Below are 14696 nucleotides of genomic sequence, written 5' to 3' on the forward strand. Positions count from 1 at the left end.
GCCTCCTCTCATGACATCTAGTGGTGAAGTTCGTGTTATATAGGGTACCTGGATACTACAGAGTAGATAGTTCATCAACAAGCTGTATACACATTTTATGAATACGAGTGTGAGAATTCTTGTTTCGACGTCACATAGCCTTTTACCATGTCTTTCGAACGGTTTATAATTTTTTTCTGCAACATACGAGGGTTGTCAAAAAACTAAATTCAGATCGGTCGCTAAATGGAAACCACAGTGAAACCCAGAAATTTTTTTTTCAAAGTTAGCTACACTTTCCAGATACTTCTCTACATAGTCGCCGCTTCGACTTAGATATTTGTCAGAGCGTTATACCAAATTTCCAACACCATCGTCATAGAACGCAGCTGCCTGTGCTTTCTGATAATTCTCTATGCTGGTCTATAGTGCGAAGCCTGCGTCCAAGTGTTGTCTTCGTATCGAGCGTTTCATGTGAACAGAGCTGTTACTCAGGACAAGCCAGTTGGGGCTGTGTTATGGGTGATTGAACACTTCCCATCGAAAAGCCTGCGGCTGAGAGTCGCCATCAGGAAAGAAGTGCGTGGCAGTTGTGTTAAGTGGACTGCTTTCATTAATGCGAAGCCTCTCAGAGGGCCCTCCTCCTTGGCGGGAGAAATTGTTGTTCTAGGCACCTTTACTCGCTCACAGTGCTCTCACAACTGAAAACAGCGTCTTGATGCGATCGACGATCATACTAGAGACACTACCCAACACATCTATGTAAAGCAACATCGGGTTTTCACCGTGATGTCCATTTCGCGAGCGATCGGAACTTACTTTCTGGACAACCCTCATATATCTTTGTTCAGGTACTGCCTTTAATTTGGCACTTAAAAATTGATGAACAGAAATTCGGACGTCAGTTGCAATCGGGTACTGAAATAAATGCTGTGGCGACAAGTGAAAATTTCTGCCAGAATTAAACTCCAAACAAGATTTCCCGCTTATTCCGAGCGGTTGCCTTAACCACTTCCGCTGTCTGAGCATGTTTCCTGTCTTACCCAAATTCCCATACGTCGCACGCTACATACATAGTGTTCCCTGTGCATTATTCTCGTTGAAACTTCCTGGCAGATTAAAACTGTGTGCCGGACCGAGACTCGAACTCGGGACCTTTGCCTTTCGAGAGCAATTGCTCTACCTACTGAGATATCCAAGCACGACTCACGCCCCGTACTCACAGCTTCAGTTCTCTAAGTACCAGGTCTCCTACCTTCCTATGGGGCGTGAATCGTGCTTGGGTAGCTCAGTTGTTAATGTTATTGGCTCTCAGCACTATGAGACTTAATATCTGAGGTCATCAGTCCCCTAGACTTAGAGCTACTTAAACCTAACTAACCTAAGGACATCACACACATCCATGCCCAAGGCAGGATACGAACCTGCGACCGTAGCAGCAGCGCGGTTCCGGACTGAACCGCCTAGAACCGCACGGTTACATCGGCCACCGGTAGCTCAGTTGTGCATGGGGGCTTAAAAAAAATATTAATGCAAATAATTTTAATTTTTTTTTTTTTGCTTTAGTAGCTGTCTGTCCGATTACGAAGTCTCGTAACGGTTGGCCCTGACTGTTATTGTTACGCAATCTGACTGCTTAGAACAATAACAAAGAATGAAATGGAAATTTTCATTAACACAGTTAATTAATTAAGCCCCCAGCAACTATAAAACCAACGCAACAACAAGCACAAGAGTAACTGTTCTGTGTGTGGGAGTGTGACGCAACGTACGCATCTGGCACGGTTCTTCTTCAACAACACAACAATTTTTAAATAACATTATACTGAATTAATTAAAGAAAATACAAATACCATAATTACTCAAGAGAACCACAATTACACTCTAATCCAAGAACCCAAGCCAGATGCTTTGTTGACTGAACCTGTAATGACACATTATTTAAAACATGGAAATAATGAAAAATAAATCAAGTTTCGTTACCTTCATATATTGACCAAAATCACTCTCATAATTACAATATATCTCCACACCGCCTCGCTATTACCACATCTGAACAAGAACCTTTCAGTATCACATCTCAGCAAGCACTCCCTACTAGCACATCTGAACACCAACTGACTACTACCAGCTCTCCCCAAGCAGTGACCTCTAGCACATCTCAATAATGACTGCCCGTGGAGGCGGCGGAACAATGCACTCTAGCGATCTCTGGCGCTGTGGCTCAGTGTAGCCACCTTTCATATGCCCTTCCTCCACGGCTAGAATTTGATGGTATTTTTGCCAGCATTGGTGGTGAAAATACCACCAAATTCGTCAAAAAAATACAGACAAAAATAAAAGATAATATTAATACGTAAATATCATATAACTAGATAAAATTTTGGCTTTGCACTGACCTTTCAATAACCTATTATATAGAATACAGTAAGCAATACAAATTCTTTCATACATGTGACTTTACATAACAGTTTATACAAGTATTATGTGGTTAAACAGTTCAATCAATAGCGTCAGCAATGACGAATATGTGCAGGTAAGAGTCTCATAACTTTCCACAAACAGTAATACACAATAAATCAGTTTATACAAATATTCACATAAACGCTTTCCATAGCCCAAGAATAAGCAGTTGACAGTTCCAGCAGTAGCACCCAGCAATGGTCAACAGGTGCAAATACCACAAGTAACATTTTTTCAATAGAAACAGTCCATCAGTGGCACCCAGTACTGTTGAATAGGTGCAGACACCAACAAGTAACACCATTTCAGTAGAAGCAGTCCATTAGTGGCACCAGCAATGTTGATCAGGTGCACACAGCGACAGGTGACTTCATTTCAGTAGAAGCAATCCATCAGTGGCACCCAGCAATGTTGAGCAGGTGCAGACATCAACAGGTGACATCTTTTCAGTAAAAGCAGTCCATCAGTGGCACCCAGCAATGTTGAGCAGGTGCAGACACCAACAAGTAACACCATTTCAGTAGAAGCAGTCCATTAGTGGCACCCAGCAATGTTGATCAGGTGCACACAGCAACAGGTTACTTCATTTCAGTAGAAGCAGTCCATCAGTGGTACCCCGCAATGTTGAGCAGGTGCACACAGCAACAGGTGACATCTTTTCAGTAGAAACAGTCCATCAGTGGTACCCAGCAATGTTGAGCAGGTACACACAGCAACAAGTCACATTTCTCAGCAGAAGCAGTTCAATAAAATACACTGTCACTGATCACACTGTTCATCAGAGTTTATAAGCAGAAATTAAACATGTCCTAGTGGCACCAATATTGTAGAAAAGGTACAAGTAACAGTCCATAATTTTTTTTACAATCACTGATCACACAGTTCATCAGCAGAAATTAAACATGTCCTTGTGGCACCAATCATGTAGAAAAAGTGCAAGTAACAGTCCATACTATTCACCATAACTACTGAGACAGTTCAGTCATGAACAATAGTTTGAATGCACATACAATTTCTTTAACAAAATATAATCAATGCTCTTACACTAAACATACAAATCATAATAAACACACAAATGATATCAGGTAATTGTCACATTAACTATTACAGTACACAATAACAGTTAACCTATAATATTTATGGGTGTCAGTGCAAGCCACAACAAACAAGTGAAATAATATTTAGGAGATAGGTTGGGATCACTTCTCTGGGATTATAAACGGAAAACACACAAAACACACTCACTCATCTTTCATCCACATTAGTGCTACTGTGTAATTGAATAGTGTTAACTGTGTAAATGCAATTCTGTCAAAATTTTATGTTCATCATGTGTATGAAGTAGTAGTGGCAGCAATGTATAACAGTCAATAATAGTTATTCAACGTCATAGTCATCATGTCAAGACCAATGTTTGCCAAGCCAGATCAAATTGTACTGTTGCTGAACAACTGTCAGTGAGCCAAGATATGCAAATACTTCCTCTCTTCAAAAAAAAAAGTGTACTGCTTATTGATTTAACAAAGTGTGTGTGTAGGCAATCTTCTTTCTACTTGAGTGTTCTAGTCTGCCATCTTCATCCTCCTTGTTCCATATGGACCCACAAAAAAAAAAAAAAAAAAAATATGCTCCTCACTTACTTTACCTCTTATCCACCAAACTCCAATAATCATCACTTAATCTTAATACTTCAATAATACGTCGATACATATAAACCTCAGCACCAATATCATTTCACTTCCATAACAACTCTTTCCTCTAGTCAGTCTCCTCGAACAAGTACAGATAAAATCCTAGTGCAACTTCAATTCAGCATCCCATACAATCCGAAGACACATTGTCCACACACAACCTCTGTGTATTCCATCTGACCCAAATTTTCTACTCATTATAAATTATAAGATACATTTTGGTTCCTTGTCCATCATTAAATAAAAGAAACGCATACATGACCTCCAACAGACTTTAGTTCGAATAACTCTCAGTAATTAAGTACGATTACGGAGTGTGAATGATCATAATATTTCACAGTGTGTACACCACTTCAAGAATCATAGCAGAAGCAAACATGTGGAGTATTTTTTGTGTCAAGTGTCACTTCCTATTTCAATTGCTCACGAAAAATGCAGTGTAATACTGTCAATGGTCTAAACCTAGTTTTGGTATGTCATGTCGTTAGCTTCCTTCCTGTTAGCATAAATTTATACAGCTTCCATAAAACCTCAGCTCATGTGACTTCTATGACTTTCTTGTACTAATGTCGTTCGTCGAATTATAGCAGTTCATTTTCTTATCTTAAAAATATAAGGCACTGAGCGTAAGCAAAACATGCAATAGCGAGTAAATATACCAGTAGAGAACAGAATGTCAACAAGTGGATGCAGCACAATCCCTACAACGAGGCTCTGCCAAGTGAACAATCTATAATTAATACCACAGTGTAACCTAAACTCTATATTTGTACACAGTATATCAGCATTTCTATATACTAGATTGAAGAGTAGTTATGACAACAAAACAGAAATGTGTAAATATGCAATCCATACGCACAGCAGCAAACATGCCTTACACAATAAACAGGTCATTAGAATCACATCGCCATAAGCAAATAAATCTTCATATGTAATCTTAATAAGTAAACATGAAGGCGCAAGCAGATAAATCACAAAGTATAACTTACATATCTAACCACATCAGCACAATTAATCAGGTGACAATTATAATTTAAATAACTAAGCACAGCAGGCACATAATAAAAAAAAATATGACGTCAGTGAAAAAGCATAGCAGCCAAGCGATGCATAATATACGCAAGTAATAACACTGTTCATTAATCAATAATTGTCAAAATCAGTAAATGTACACAAGCACGTCGCTTCACAAGTAATTTCATAGAACATAAAATTTAGCACAAAGTATGAGTCACGTAATCGCGAGCAGCAAATTACGTCTAAAGTACGTACCTAAGTGAAATTATGTTACCTGAAAAATAAACTCAATTAATAGTTACCCTTTTTAGTTTATTACCTTTTTTTTTCGAAATTACATTCTTCCTGAAATTTTCTCCAAAGCAAGTCGTCTTAACGTCGGACACGCACAGAATTTACCTGAAGGTCTTAAATATTTTACACAATCGTATCCTGAAAAATACTGAACGTTAATAACATAATTTATGAAGTCCTTATAGCTTTATACAGAATTTAGTCGGAGAAATTAGACTGTGTATTTGTTTTCGTCTGTCAGTGCATTCGCACTGAGCGCTCGATCAGCTGTAGGCGCGTGACGTAGGAAGGTAATTGTTTGCGGTCAACGACTGCCTTGTGCGGCGCGCAGACTGACTGTTACTTTGAGTATGTGCCGCCGCCAAACACAGCGCGGTATCCTTGTACTCTCTCCATGTTTACGTAAACTGTTGGTTTCTCACAAGTATGTCATTCCACAAAAATTTTTACGTTAGATATGTGATGTATTCCCTTAGAGCGTCGAGATTTAAGAGTTTCTACTTCAACAGTGTTATCATGTATAATTTTGCGAACTCTATATGGACCGTTATAAAGCAGAAAAAATTTGCGACACAAGCCTTTTCCTTTATGAGACAAACGGTGGGACTTAATTAACACCTTCTGGCCAACTGACAAGATTTTTAAACGACCAGGACGTTTCGCTGATTTCTCTCTTCTAGCAGCCGCCGATGCAATATTTTGTAGAGCCAGGTTGACAACTTCAGAATGCCGCAGTTCCCGTGAAGGCGGAAAAGGAACGATTTCAGAAATGCGATTTGTCGGTGCTTTATTCTTTAATATCAGTGTAGGCGGTAAAGAAGTTGAATCATTAGGAAGTTCATTCAGAATGTTTTGAAAAAGATGAAGATACTGATCCCACGTTCTGTGATTCTGATGAAAATAAAGACGACACAATTTATTGATTTCCTTCATCCATCTCTCTGAAGGATTAGATTGAGGGTGAAAAAGTGAAATGAAAATTGGTTTAATTTTACGACGCCGTAGAGTACGAAGCCAAATTTTAGAGCGAAACTGTGATCCATTATCTGATATAACCTTATCAACATGACCAACTTCTTTAAGAAAATGTTTGATGAAAGCATTAGATACTGAACGAGCTGTTGCTTTGCGTAAAGGTGTAAAACACACATATTTTGATGTTAATTCCACTGCTACGAAAATATACGCAAAACCATTAGTAGAACGAACCACTGGACCGAACAAATCGACTGCAGCCATCTCCTTTAATTTCGCTGGAATGATAGGAAACAACGGTGCTCTGTGAGAAACTGTTGGCGGCTTAGCCTTTTGACATAATTTGCATTTGGCAAGAACAGATCGAATACGTTTTTCCATATTACTGAAGTAGCAATTTTCTCGTAATTTATGAAAGCATTTTCTGGGACCAAAGTATGCATAACTGAAATGTGTAAACGAGGTGTGGCCAAATCATCCAATCTAACAAAGCGTCTAACAAAATTACAGACACCAAGTAAACTACGAACATCACGTTTTGTGGAAGGAACAGCATAATTACGAATAGCGTCTAATTTCTCTGGATTAGGAAGAATACCGTCTGTAGAAATAATGTGACCGAGAAATTTCACCTGAGAAAGACCAAATTCAGATTTTTCCAAGTTCATTGTAATGCCAACTCTTGCAAAAATACGTAATAATGAATCCAAATTTTTGTTGTGCTCACTCCAAGAACGTTTAGCAATACGAATATCGTCAACATATGAAGTAATATTGTCACGAAGATAAACAGGTAAAATTTCATTTAAGCTACGAATGAATGCTGCAGAAGATATAGTAAGTCCAAACGGTAATTTCCGAAGTCACTTTTGGGTAAAACAGTCAAATCCGGTTAATCTTTACCTACTGTCTAGATAGATGGATAGTAGAAGAATTGTTTTTATAGATGCAAAGAATAGTGAAAGAGTAGGCAGCGGTGCAGAAAACTAAAATGGAAATGGCACCACTACAGCTCGGGGCCCTGTGATCGCTACGGCACATATTCACTTAGTGTAGTGAATCCCCTGAGGACCTTAATAACTGCACATAAATTTCAGTTTGTGACACTGTGGCACATCTGGCGGAAGTGCGCACGTAAATCGATCCAACCATGAACATGGACGTATGTCATTCCTAGAATTGCAAAAGATCTTAAATTTCCGAATAGTCAAGAAGTGTTTACAGTCATAGCTTCCGTCTCGCGGCGACAAAGACCTACCGCGTCTGTCCCAGTTTGAATGTCTATTATTGTCAAGTTCGCGCGCCTGGCGCTCTCTTGTTGCATCCCGTAAATGAAACAATTTATTTTCTTCAAACCCCTCTGCTATCTGTGATTCAAAATTTCTTTTGCTATCTTTTCCTACGATTTCGCTTTCAGTTTGTTTGACTTGCATTTGTAATGCCTCAAATTCCTTTTTAACGCGTTCATTAAATTTTCCCCGATTTTCAACATGTTTATTTATGCTCTGGTACTCTTCTGTTTCTGCAAATGGTAATGGAGCTGTATCATCCGAATCTATGTCCCCATTTAAACTAAGACTTGTCAGTTTATCTGAAATCTCAACTCTTTCCGATAAGTTTACGTCTTCCGTGAGTGTCGCAACTCGGGTTTCGGTATTGTCACATTTAGTAGTTGACTGTTCACACTGTTGCGTTAAGTCATTTGGTACGGATTCCTCGATTCTTTCAAATATTTCTTCCTTATCGTGTGCACGTTGTAAATTTAACTCTGAAAATTTCTGTACTTTCACGCGATCTCTCTCCTCCTGTTCTCTATCCTGTTCCCTTTGTCTAATCTCTACTGCAATTAATCTATTATTGTGAGCATTCAAAATCGGTTGTACTTCTTCTCTGATTTCTTTCTTTAATTCATCTTTCATATTTTTGAAACATGTCCCTATTCGTGAATCTAACCGTGTTTCCATTGTTTCCATCTCTGTTTTAATTGTGCCTATTTGTGATCCCAACTGTGATCCCAGTGAGTCTAACCGTGTTTCCATTGTTCCCCTATCTGTTTTTAATTCAGATCGTAACTGTGATCCCAGTGAGTCTAACCGTGTTTCCATTGTTCCCATCTGTGTTTTAATTGTTCCTATTTGTGATCCCAAATTTAATATTGCACCCATCAACTGCTCCATATTAGCTTGTTCGCAATTCCTTTCGCCCCTAACATTTCCCGCAAAACCAGTTTCATTCGTCATAGCTGTAAAGCTATCTGTGTTTGATGCTATTCCAGAATTTTCTATCGTTAATCTCGTATTCTGTGAATTTTCTGATTGAGAAAAATTTTGAAATGGTTCCGGACTACTTTCCCGACTTATTAAATTGATTTCCACTTCATTATTCAACATACTGTTCTCCTGTGTTGGCGAGTTCGCCATGTCAACAATTTCGTCATTCTCACTATTCATCATTTTTGCCTTTTTCATTGATCGCGTAATCATTTACAAAATATACAAAACTCGTCACTATATGAAAATTACACACAATGACTCTTTATCTCCAACAATACCCTTCACACGAAATGCTTCCCTCAAACACGATTAACGAACAATTGAAATAATTGCATTAAATTGTCAAACGCGTATACAAGGCAATAAAAATTAAATTTTGAAAAATACCATTAGAAGAATGCTAATTACCAAATCTACACATGCAATATAGACTACAATTACTAACTACAAATTACTACAACAATCCTACTGTCTACTATTTCTACAATCAGAAGAATTCCAAGGGACGATCCGAAGCAGTGGACGCCACGTGCATGGGGGCTTAAAAAAAATATTAATGCAAATAATTTTAATTTTTTTTTTTTTTTTTTTTTTTTTTGCTTTAGTAGCTGTCTGTCCGATTACGAAGTCTCGTAACGGTTGGCCCTGACTGTTATTGTTACGCAATCTGACTGCTTAGAACAATAACAAAGAATGAAATGGAAATTTTCATTAACACAGTTAATTAATTAAGCCCCCAGCAACTATAAAACCAACGCAACAACAAGCACAAGAGTAACTGTTCTGTGTGTGGGAGTGTGACTCAACGTACGCATCTGGCACGGTTCGTCTTCAACAACACAACAACTTTTAAATAACATTATACTGAATTAATTAAAGAAAATACAAATACCATAATTACTCAAGAGAACCACAATTACACTCTAATCCAAGAACCCAAGCCAGATGCTTTGTTGACTGAACCTGTAATGACACATTATTTAAAACATGGAAATAATGAAAAATAAATCAAGTTTCGTTACCTTCATATATTGACCAAAATCACTCTCATAATTACAATATATCTCCACACCGCCTCGCTATTACCACATCTGAACAAGAACCTTTCAGTATCACATCTCAGCAAGCACTCCCTACTAGCACATCTGAACACCAACTGACTACTACCAGCTCTCCCCAAGCAGTGACCTCTAGCACATCTCAATAATGACTGCCCGTGGAGGCGGCGGAACAATGCTCTCTAGCGATCTCTGGCGCTGTGGCTCAGTGTAGCCACCTTTCAGTTGCTAGAGCACTTCCCCGCCAAAGGCAAAGGTCCCGAGTTCGAGTCTCGGTCCGGCACACAGTTTTAATCTGCCAGGAAGTTTCATATCAGCGCACACTCCGCTGCAGAGTGAAAATCTCATTCTGGATTATTCTCATTTCTTACAGCTCCATCTGATTCCCAAAACTGCATCTTCACTGAAGATATTATTTGCCGCCAAGGCACATATGCTTGTAAGTGTGGTGTCGGTTCTGTCAGACAAATCTAAAAGAACAGACACAATCCATGATCCTGTAGTAATATATACATGACGAAAGAAATTCCGACATCAGCTGCCATCGGGCAGTGATATAGATCCAATGCGACAAATGAGAATTTTTGCCGGGAGCGCCTCTCGAACCCGGATTTCCTACTTATCACGATCGTCTGCCCCTTGCACTCTTGCACTCTTCATTCAGTCTCTTGCACGTATCATGTTAGGCTATGGGCAATGAGGATAAGGGACAGGGCACACTATGTACGTATTGTGCGACATACGTGAATTTAGACTGGACGGGATGCAGGGTTCAAAAACAAATGAGTGTAAATTTCTAAGGGACCGAACTGCTGAGGTCATCGGCCCCTAAATACACGGTCATATAGCCGAATTGGTTAAGGACACTGCTCTTGATGAGCTGGAAATCAGGGTTCGGGTCCCGGCCCGGCACAATTTTCACTTTTGGTCATGGATTTATTTCGGTGCCGGATTGTATCTGATGCCGGAATTTCTCTTTCGTCATTTGTGTGTGGCTGCTAGATCATGCATAGTGTCTGTTGTTTCGGACGTACCCGAAAGAACGGACACCTCACGGGGCAAAGGGACGTTTGTGACAAACGCGAGCAAGTATGTAATAACAGTGTTTTCTCCTTCGTAAATTTGTCTTCACTTTTTGTAGCATTTTTGTGCAGTCTATAACCTTTTCTGAACACGACAATTCATAACTGAAACCGGGAAAATTTCAGCAAATAAGTCAGGATATGGGAGCCGTGATGTGCGTCTGTATGTGTGTTAACCAGCCGAATATTGTGTAATTTGTAGAAGTAAACCTATTACTTACGGAAACTGTGATAGTAGCATTTTTGGTGTGAAACTGGTTTCGTAAAGAATATCGTTGCAAAGTGGTTTATATCGTTCTTGCTTCTGAAATATCTGGGTAGTAAACAATTCTATCACGGTGGCATATCAGCATAGCCTACATTTAGACGAACACAATAGCAGCGATCCATTCAGCGTTTGTCCACTGAGGACGCCTGTGGCAGGCACATTATTTTGTCACTCTTCGTCACGTACACCACTCGGGGTTACGATGACGTCACTCCACCTGGCGGCCAACCAGCAGGACGCGGGTTATCGCCAGCGGCCCCAGTCAGTCACGGGTATCAGGAACATCAATCAGCGCGACTTTGTAACTCGCTCCCCCAGCGAGCTAGCGGCAGTTTTTCATCAGCAGCAACAGAGTTCATCGTCCAGTGCAGCCAATAGTTCGACGCTTAGCAGCAGTCTGACGAGAGCAGCCGCCAGTTTGGAATCAGCTGCCTACGGCAAACAGCCCACGAGGATAAGAACCTCGGCAAGCTGTTTGTGCAACGACGGTGAGGACGGACTTAGTCTAGGGATGGGTGTTGCACCTGGAAGTGACTATTTTGTTAACCGACTTCATTCTCAACCTGGACATATTCAAATATGTATTTAACCTGAATAGGATGTTACTGTTTAAGCGGGCTGCAGTAAATAATAGTTCAGTTACATTATACTAAATAAATAAGTAGTGGGTTTTCGGAACGCGATCAAGAGAGACGTGTCTGTTCGCATACAGTGGCGCAGTTACAGTTTAAAACAGTTGCTTATCGTATGAACAGCCGGTTAACTTACCACCGGCGGTAGAAAAAACTATTTGCATTCTTAGAAAATATTATAACGAAAATAAAAAAAAAAAACACGGAGGACAGAGAGGTGAAGGTAGTCAAGTGAGAACAGGTTCCCAGTGGGTGTAGGTCGTGCAGGGTTGACAGGTTAACACACAGGCTCATAGAAATATTTATTACTTTACTGAAAATGAACATCGTTCCATCTCTAGAAGATACGAACGCACATTGTCATATTCCTATTAAACAAGTCAATTAAATAACCATAACGATATCTTTCCTTCAGGTGATTTTCCCTGATTACACTCCATGTCTAGTTTTCAGTATAATTTAGTTGTCTGATTACAGCGCAGTCTCAGAAAGACAAGACGACAGTAAACAATCGAAAAATTAATAAACAAGCGTAAAACGGCCAAGTCTGAGAATTTATCACGTATTTACCCCTTAACAGAAAGGACACTTGCAAATAAATACGTTCCCTCAATAATTACAATAATTTGATCGTCACAAGCGATTACGCTCGAGTACATCTAACGTCAAACTACCAACATAATTTCTTTGTCTGATTACAACACGGCCAGAGATCGAAAGGGCAACAACATACAATCAAGAAACCAATTGACAGGCGTTACTCGACCAGATCATCACTTAGATATGAGGTTTGTGTTCAGGAGGGAATTCGACTTGGGTAGTTCGTGCAGCAATGTTGACCATAGTGCTGCACTGGTTTGCTGGCACGGTAGCTCAGCGTGTTTGGTAAGACAGCTGGTTAGTCTCTGTAATAAAAAACTGAGGAGTGAATGGATCAACAACGAACTTAAACGGATGTCATGTGAGGTCCGCTAAAACCAAATACAACGAACAATAACGAACAAAAAATGCAAAGAAAAGTGGTGTAATGGTCAGCATTACTGCCTAGTATGCAAGAAAACCCGGGTTCGAGTCCCAGCCGTGGCACAAATTTTAATTCAATTCTTCAGCTTCCAACATTGTCGTGCTTAGGTATGTACCAAGTATTTACCACATAACAGAAATGGCGCTTTCCAATTTTGTTGAGTTCGTAATGAATAAGTCCGCTGAATAACTATCACAATTCTTTTTCCACGCTCGATGATATCGTCAAGATTGCAATATAACTTCGTTAAAATACGGCCAAAGATCGGCCAAGTTACCATTCACAATAAGGAAAACAATCAACAGCCGGTAGTCGGCCCAAATACAACATAGGGATTTACCACTTATTTGTCAAGCAACAGAAATTACCTTCCAGATAAATCCCACCAATAGAACTAAAATGGGAGCAATGAAAAAACAAGGTACAATAATTTGAAAATATACAAGGGCCCTTGAAACACACCGGACGCCCGAGCTGTAAGTAACTGTTGGCAGCATGTAGGTTGCTCGAAACAGATTAATGAAATCTAATTACAACAAATAGTCTTAGCAAATTGTGAATGTTATCACCATACTGGTCTCATAAAACCACCATCCGAGTGTATACTGGCTGCACACTCCACTGACTTCATTTGTTGTCTCAGTCAAAACTACGATTCATAAATGCTAGGATCCAATGCTAAATAGCAGCGTTATAATAGTGCAGAATCGCCCACAATGTTCGTGCAGTTTCTCTCACCGAATGCTCGGATTCAACTTTCACCACAGTCTCCAAGACAGTCCAGAGCACCCGCCTTCACACCACCGCGACCATGATTCCAGAGCCCTCCAGCCACGTCGCCCGCGGCCAAGCAGCAGAGACCGTACACCCCGGGGCCTTCCTCGCTGTGCGAGCAGGCAAGAACCGACACGCTTCTCCCAGCTCCGGCCGTCACGATAATTTCAAGTGCCAGCGCTCGTGGTGACTTTGGTAACGTCACAGGTAGCGTTGTCTGAAACAACTTAAGTGTGTGTACCTCTACTGTCACGCAGTGAAGAAATTCCATAGCGTGGTATTAAATGGCTCTGAGCACTATGGGACTTAACATCTGAGGTCATCAGTCCCCTAGAACTTAGAACTACTTAAACCTAACTAACCTAAGGACATCACATACATCCTTGCCCGAGGCAGGATTCGAATCTGAGACCGTAGCGGTCGCGTGGTTCCAAACTGAAGCGCCTAGAACCGCTCGGCCACCACAGCCGGCTGCGTGGTGTTACTTGAGGTCGAACTGTAATAGTACGATGAATTGTTTCCAACATTCTACATCAAAGGGCGTTTGCAGTCAAACCTGGGACGCAAATAAGTAACCGATCTGTTTACATAATTGTTCCATGTGATAGTAAAGGTGTTACATACAATATATTAATCGTTAATCGGCCATGAGGAGATTCCTTTGGTCAAAGAAACAGGTGCTCTTGTTTCCAATTTACTTGACTTTAGAGAGAACTGGGAGCAAAAGTGCGTACTTCAAATTTTATGTTCGAAATTGAACTGGAGCCCGCTAGCGATAAAACAACTAAAATTGGCGTAGAGACCAATATTCACAAAACACGATGCCTCATCACGGGTATACAGTACTTACATATCTTCTGGCATTAAACAGTTCATACTACACATTTCATTAGAACTCTGTAACAATCGATTTGAGTACGCTTGCAAGATTGTCAAGAAGCTGCGTGTTAGAAAATGCTGTATAAAAATTTTAAGCATTAATCCTCATCCTTAACTCAGAAAGTAGACTTTTTAGATGTAAAGCAAACAGGTGATAGCTTGAGAGTTTAACGCAGCTCACACAACCGTCGTGTATGTCACGTGAACTGTCAGCAGTCTTCAGGAAGCGAACTATCAACAAGAGGAAATAGACGTATGTTAAGAGTCAAAAAGTAGAACTGCGGCAC

General features: G+C 40.1%; 1 protein-coding gene across 1 annotated transcript in view; it reads left to right on the plus strand.

The window, feature by feature from the left end:
- Positions 1 to 11302: 11302 nt before the first annotated feature.
- Positions 11303 to 14696, plus strand: part of LOC126234886 (monocarboxylate transporter 12-like) — a 166947-nt gene continuing 163553 nt past the window's right edge. Inside the window, exon 1 of the mRNA XM_049943625.1 lies at positions 11303 to 11588. Coding sequence (XP_049799582.1) covers positions 11303 to 11588 — 286 coding nt within the window. The remainder of the gene's footprint in view (positions 11589 to 14696) is intronic.

This window comes from Schistocerca nitens, chromosome 2 (assembly GCF_023898315.1).
Source record: "Schistocerca nitens isolate TAMUIC-IGC-003100 chromosome 2, iqSchNite1.1, whole genome shotgun sequence".
Classification (NCBI taxonomy): domain Eukaryota; kingdom Metazoa; phylum Arthropoda; class Insecta; order Orthoptera; family Acrididae; genus Schistocerca; species Schistocerca nitens.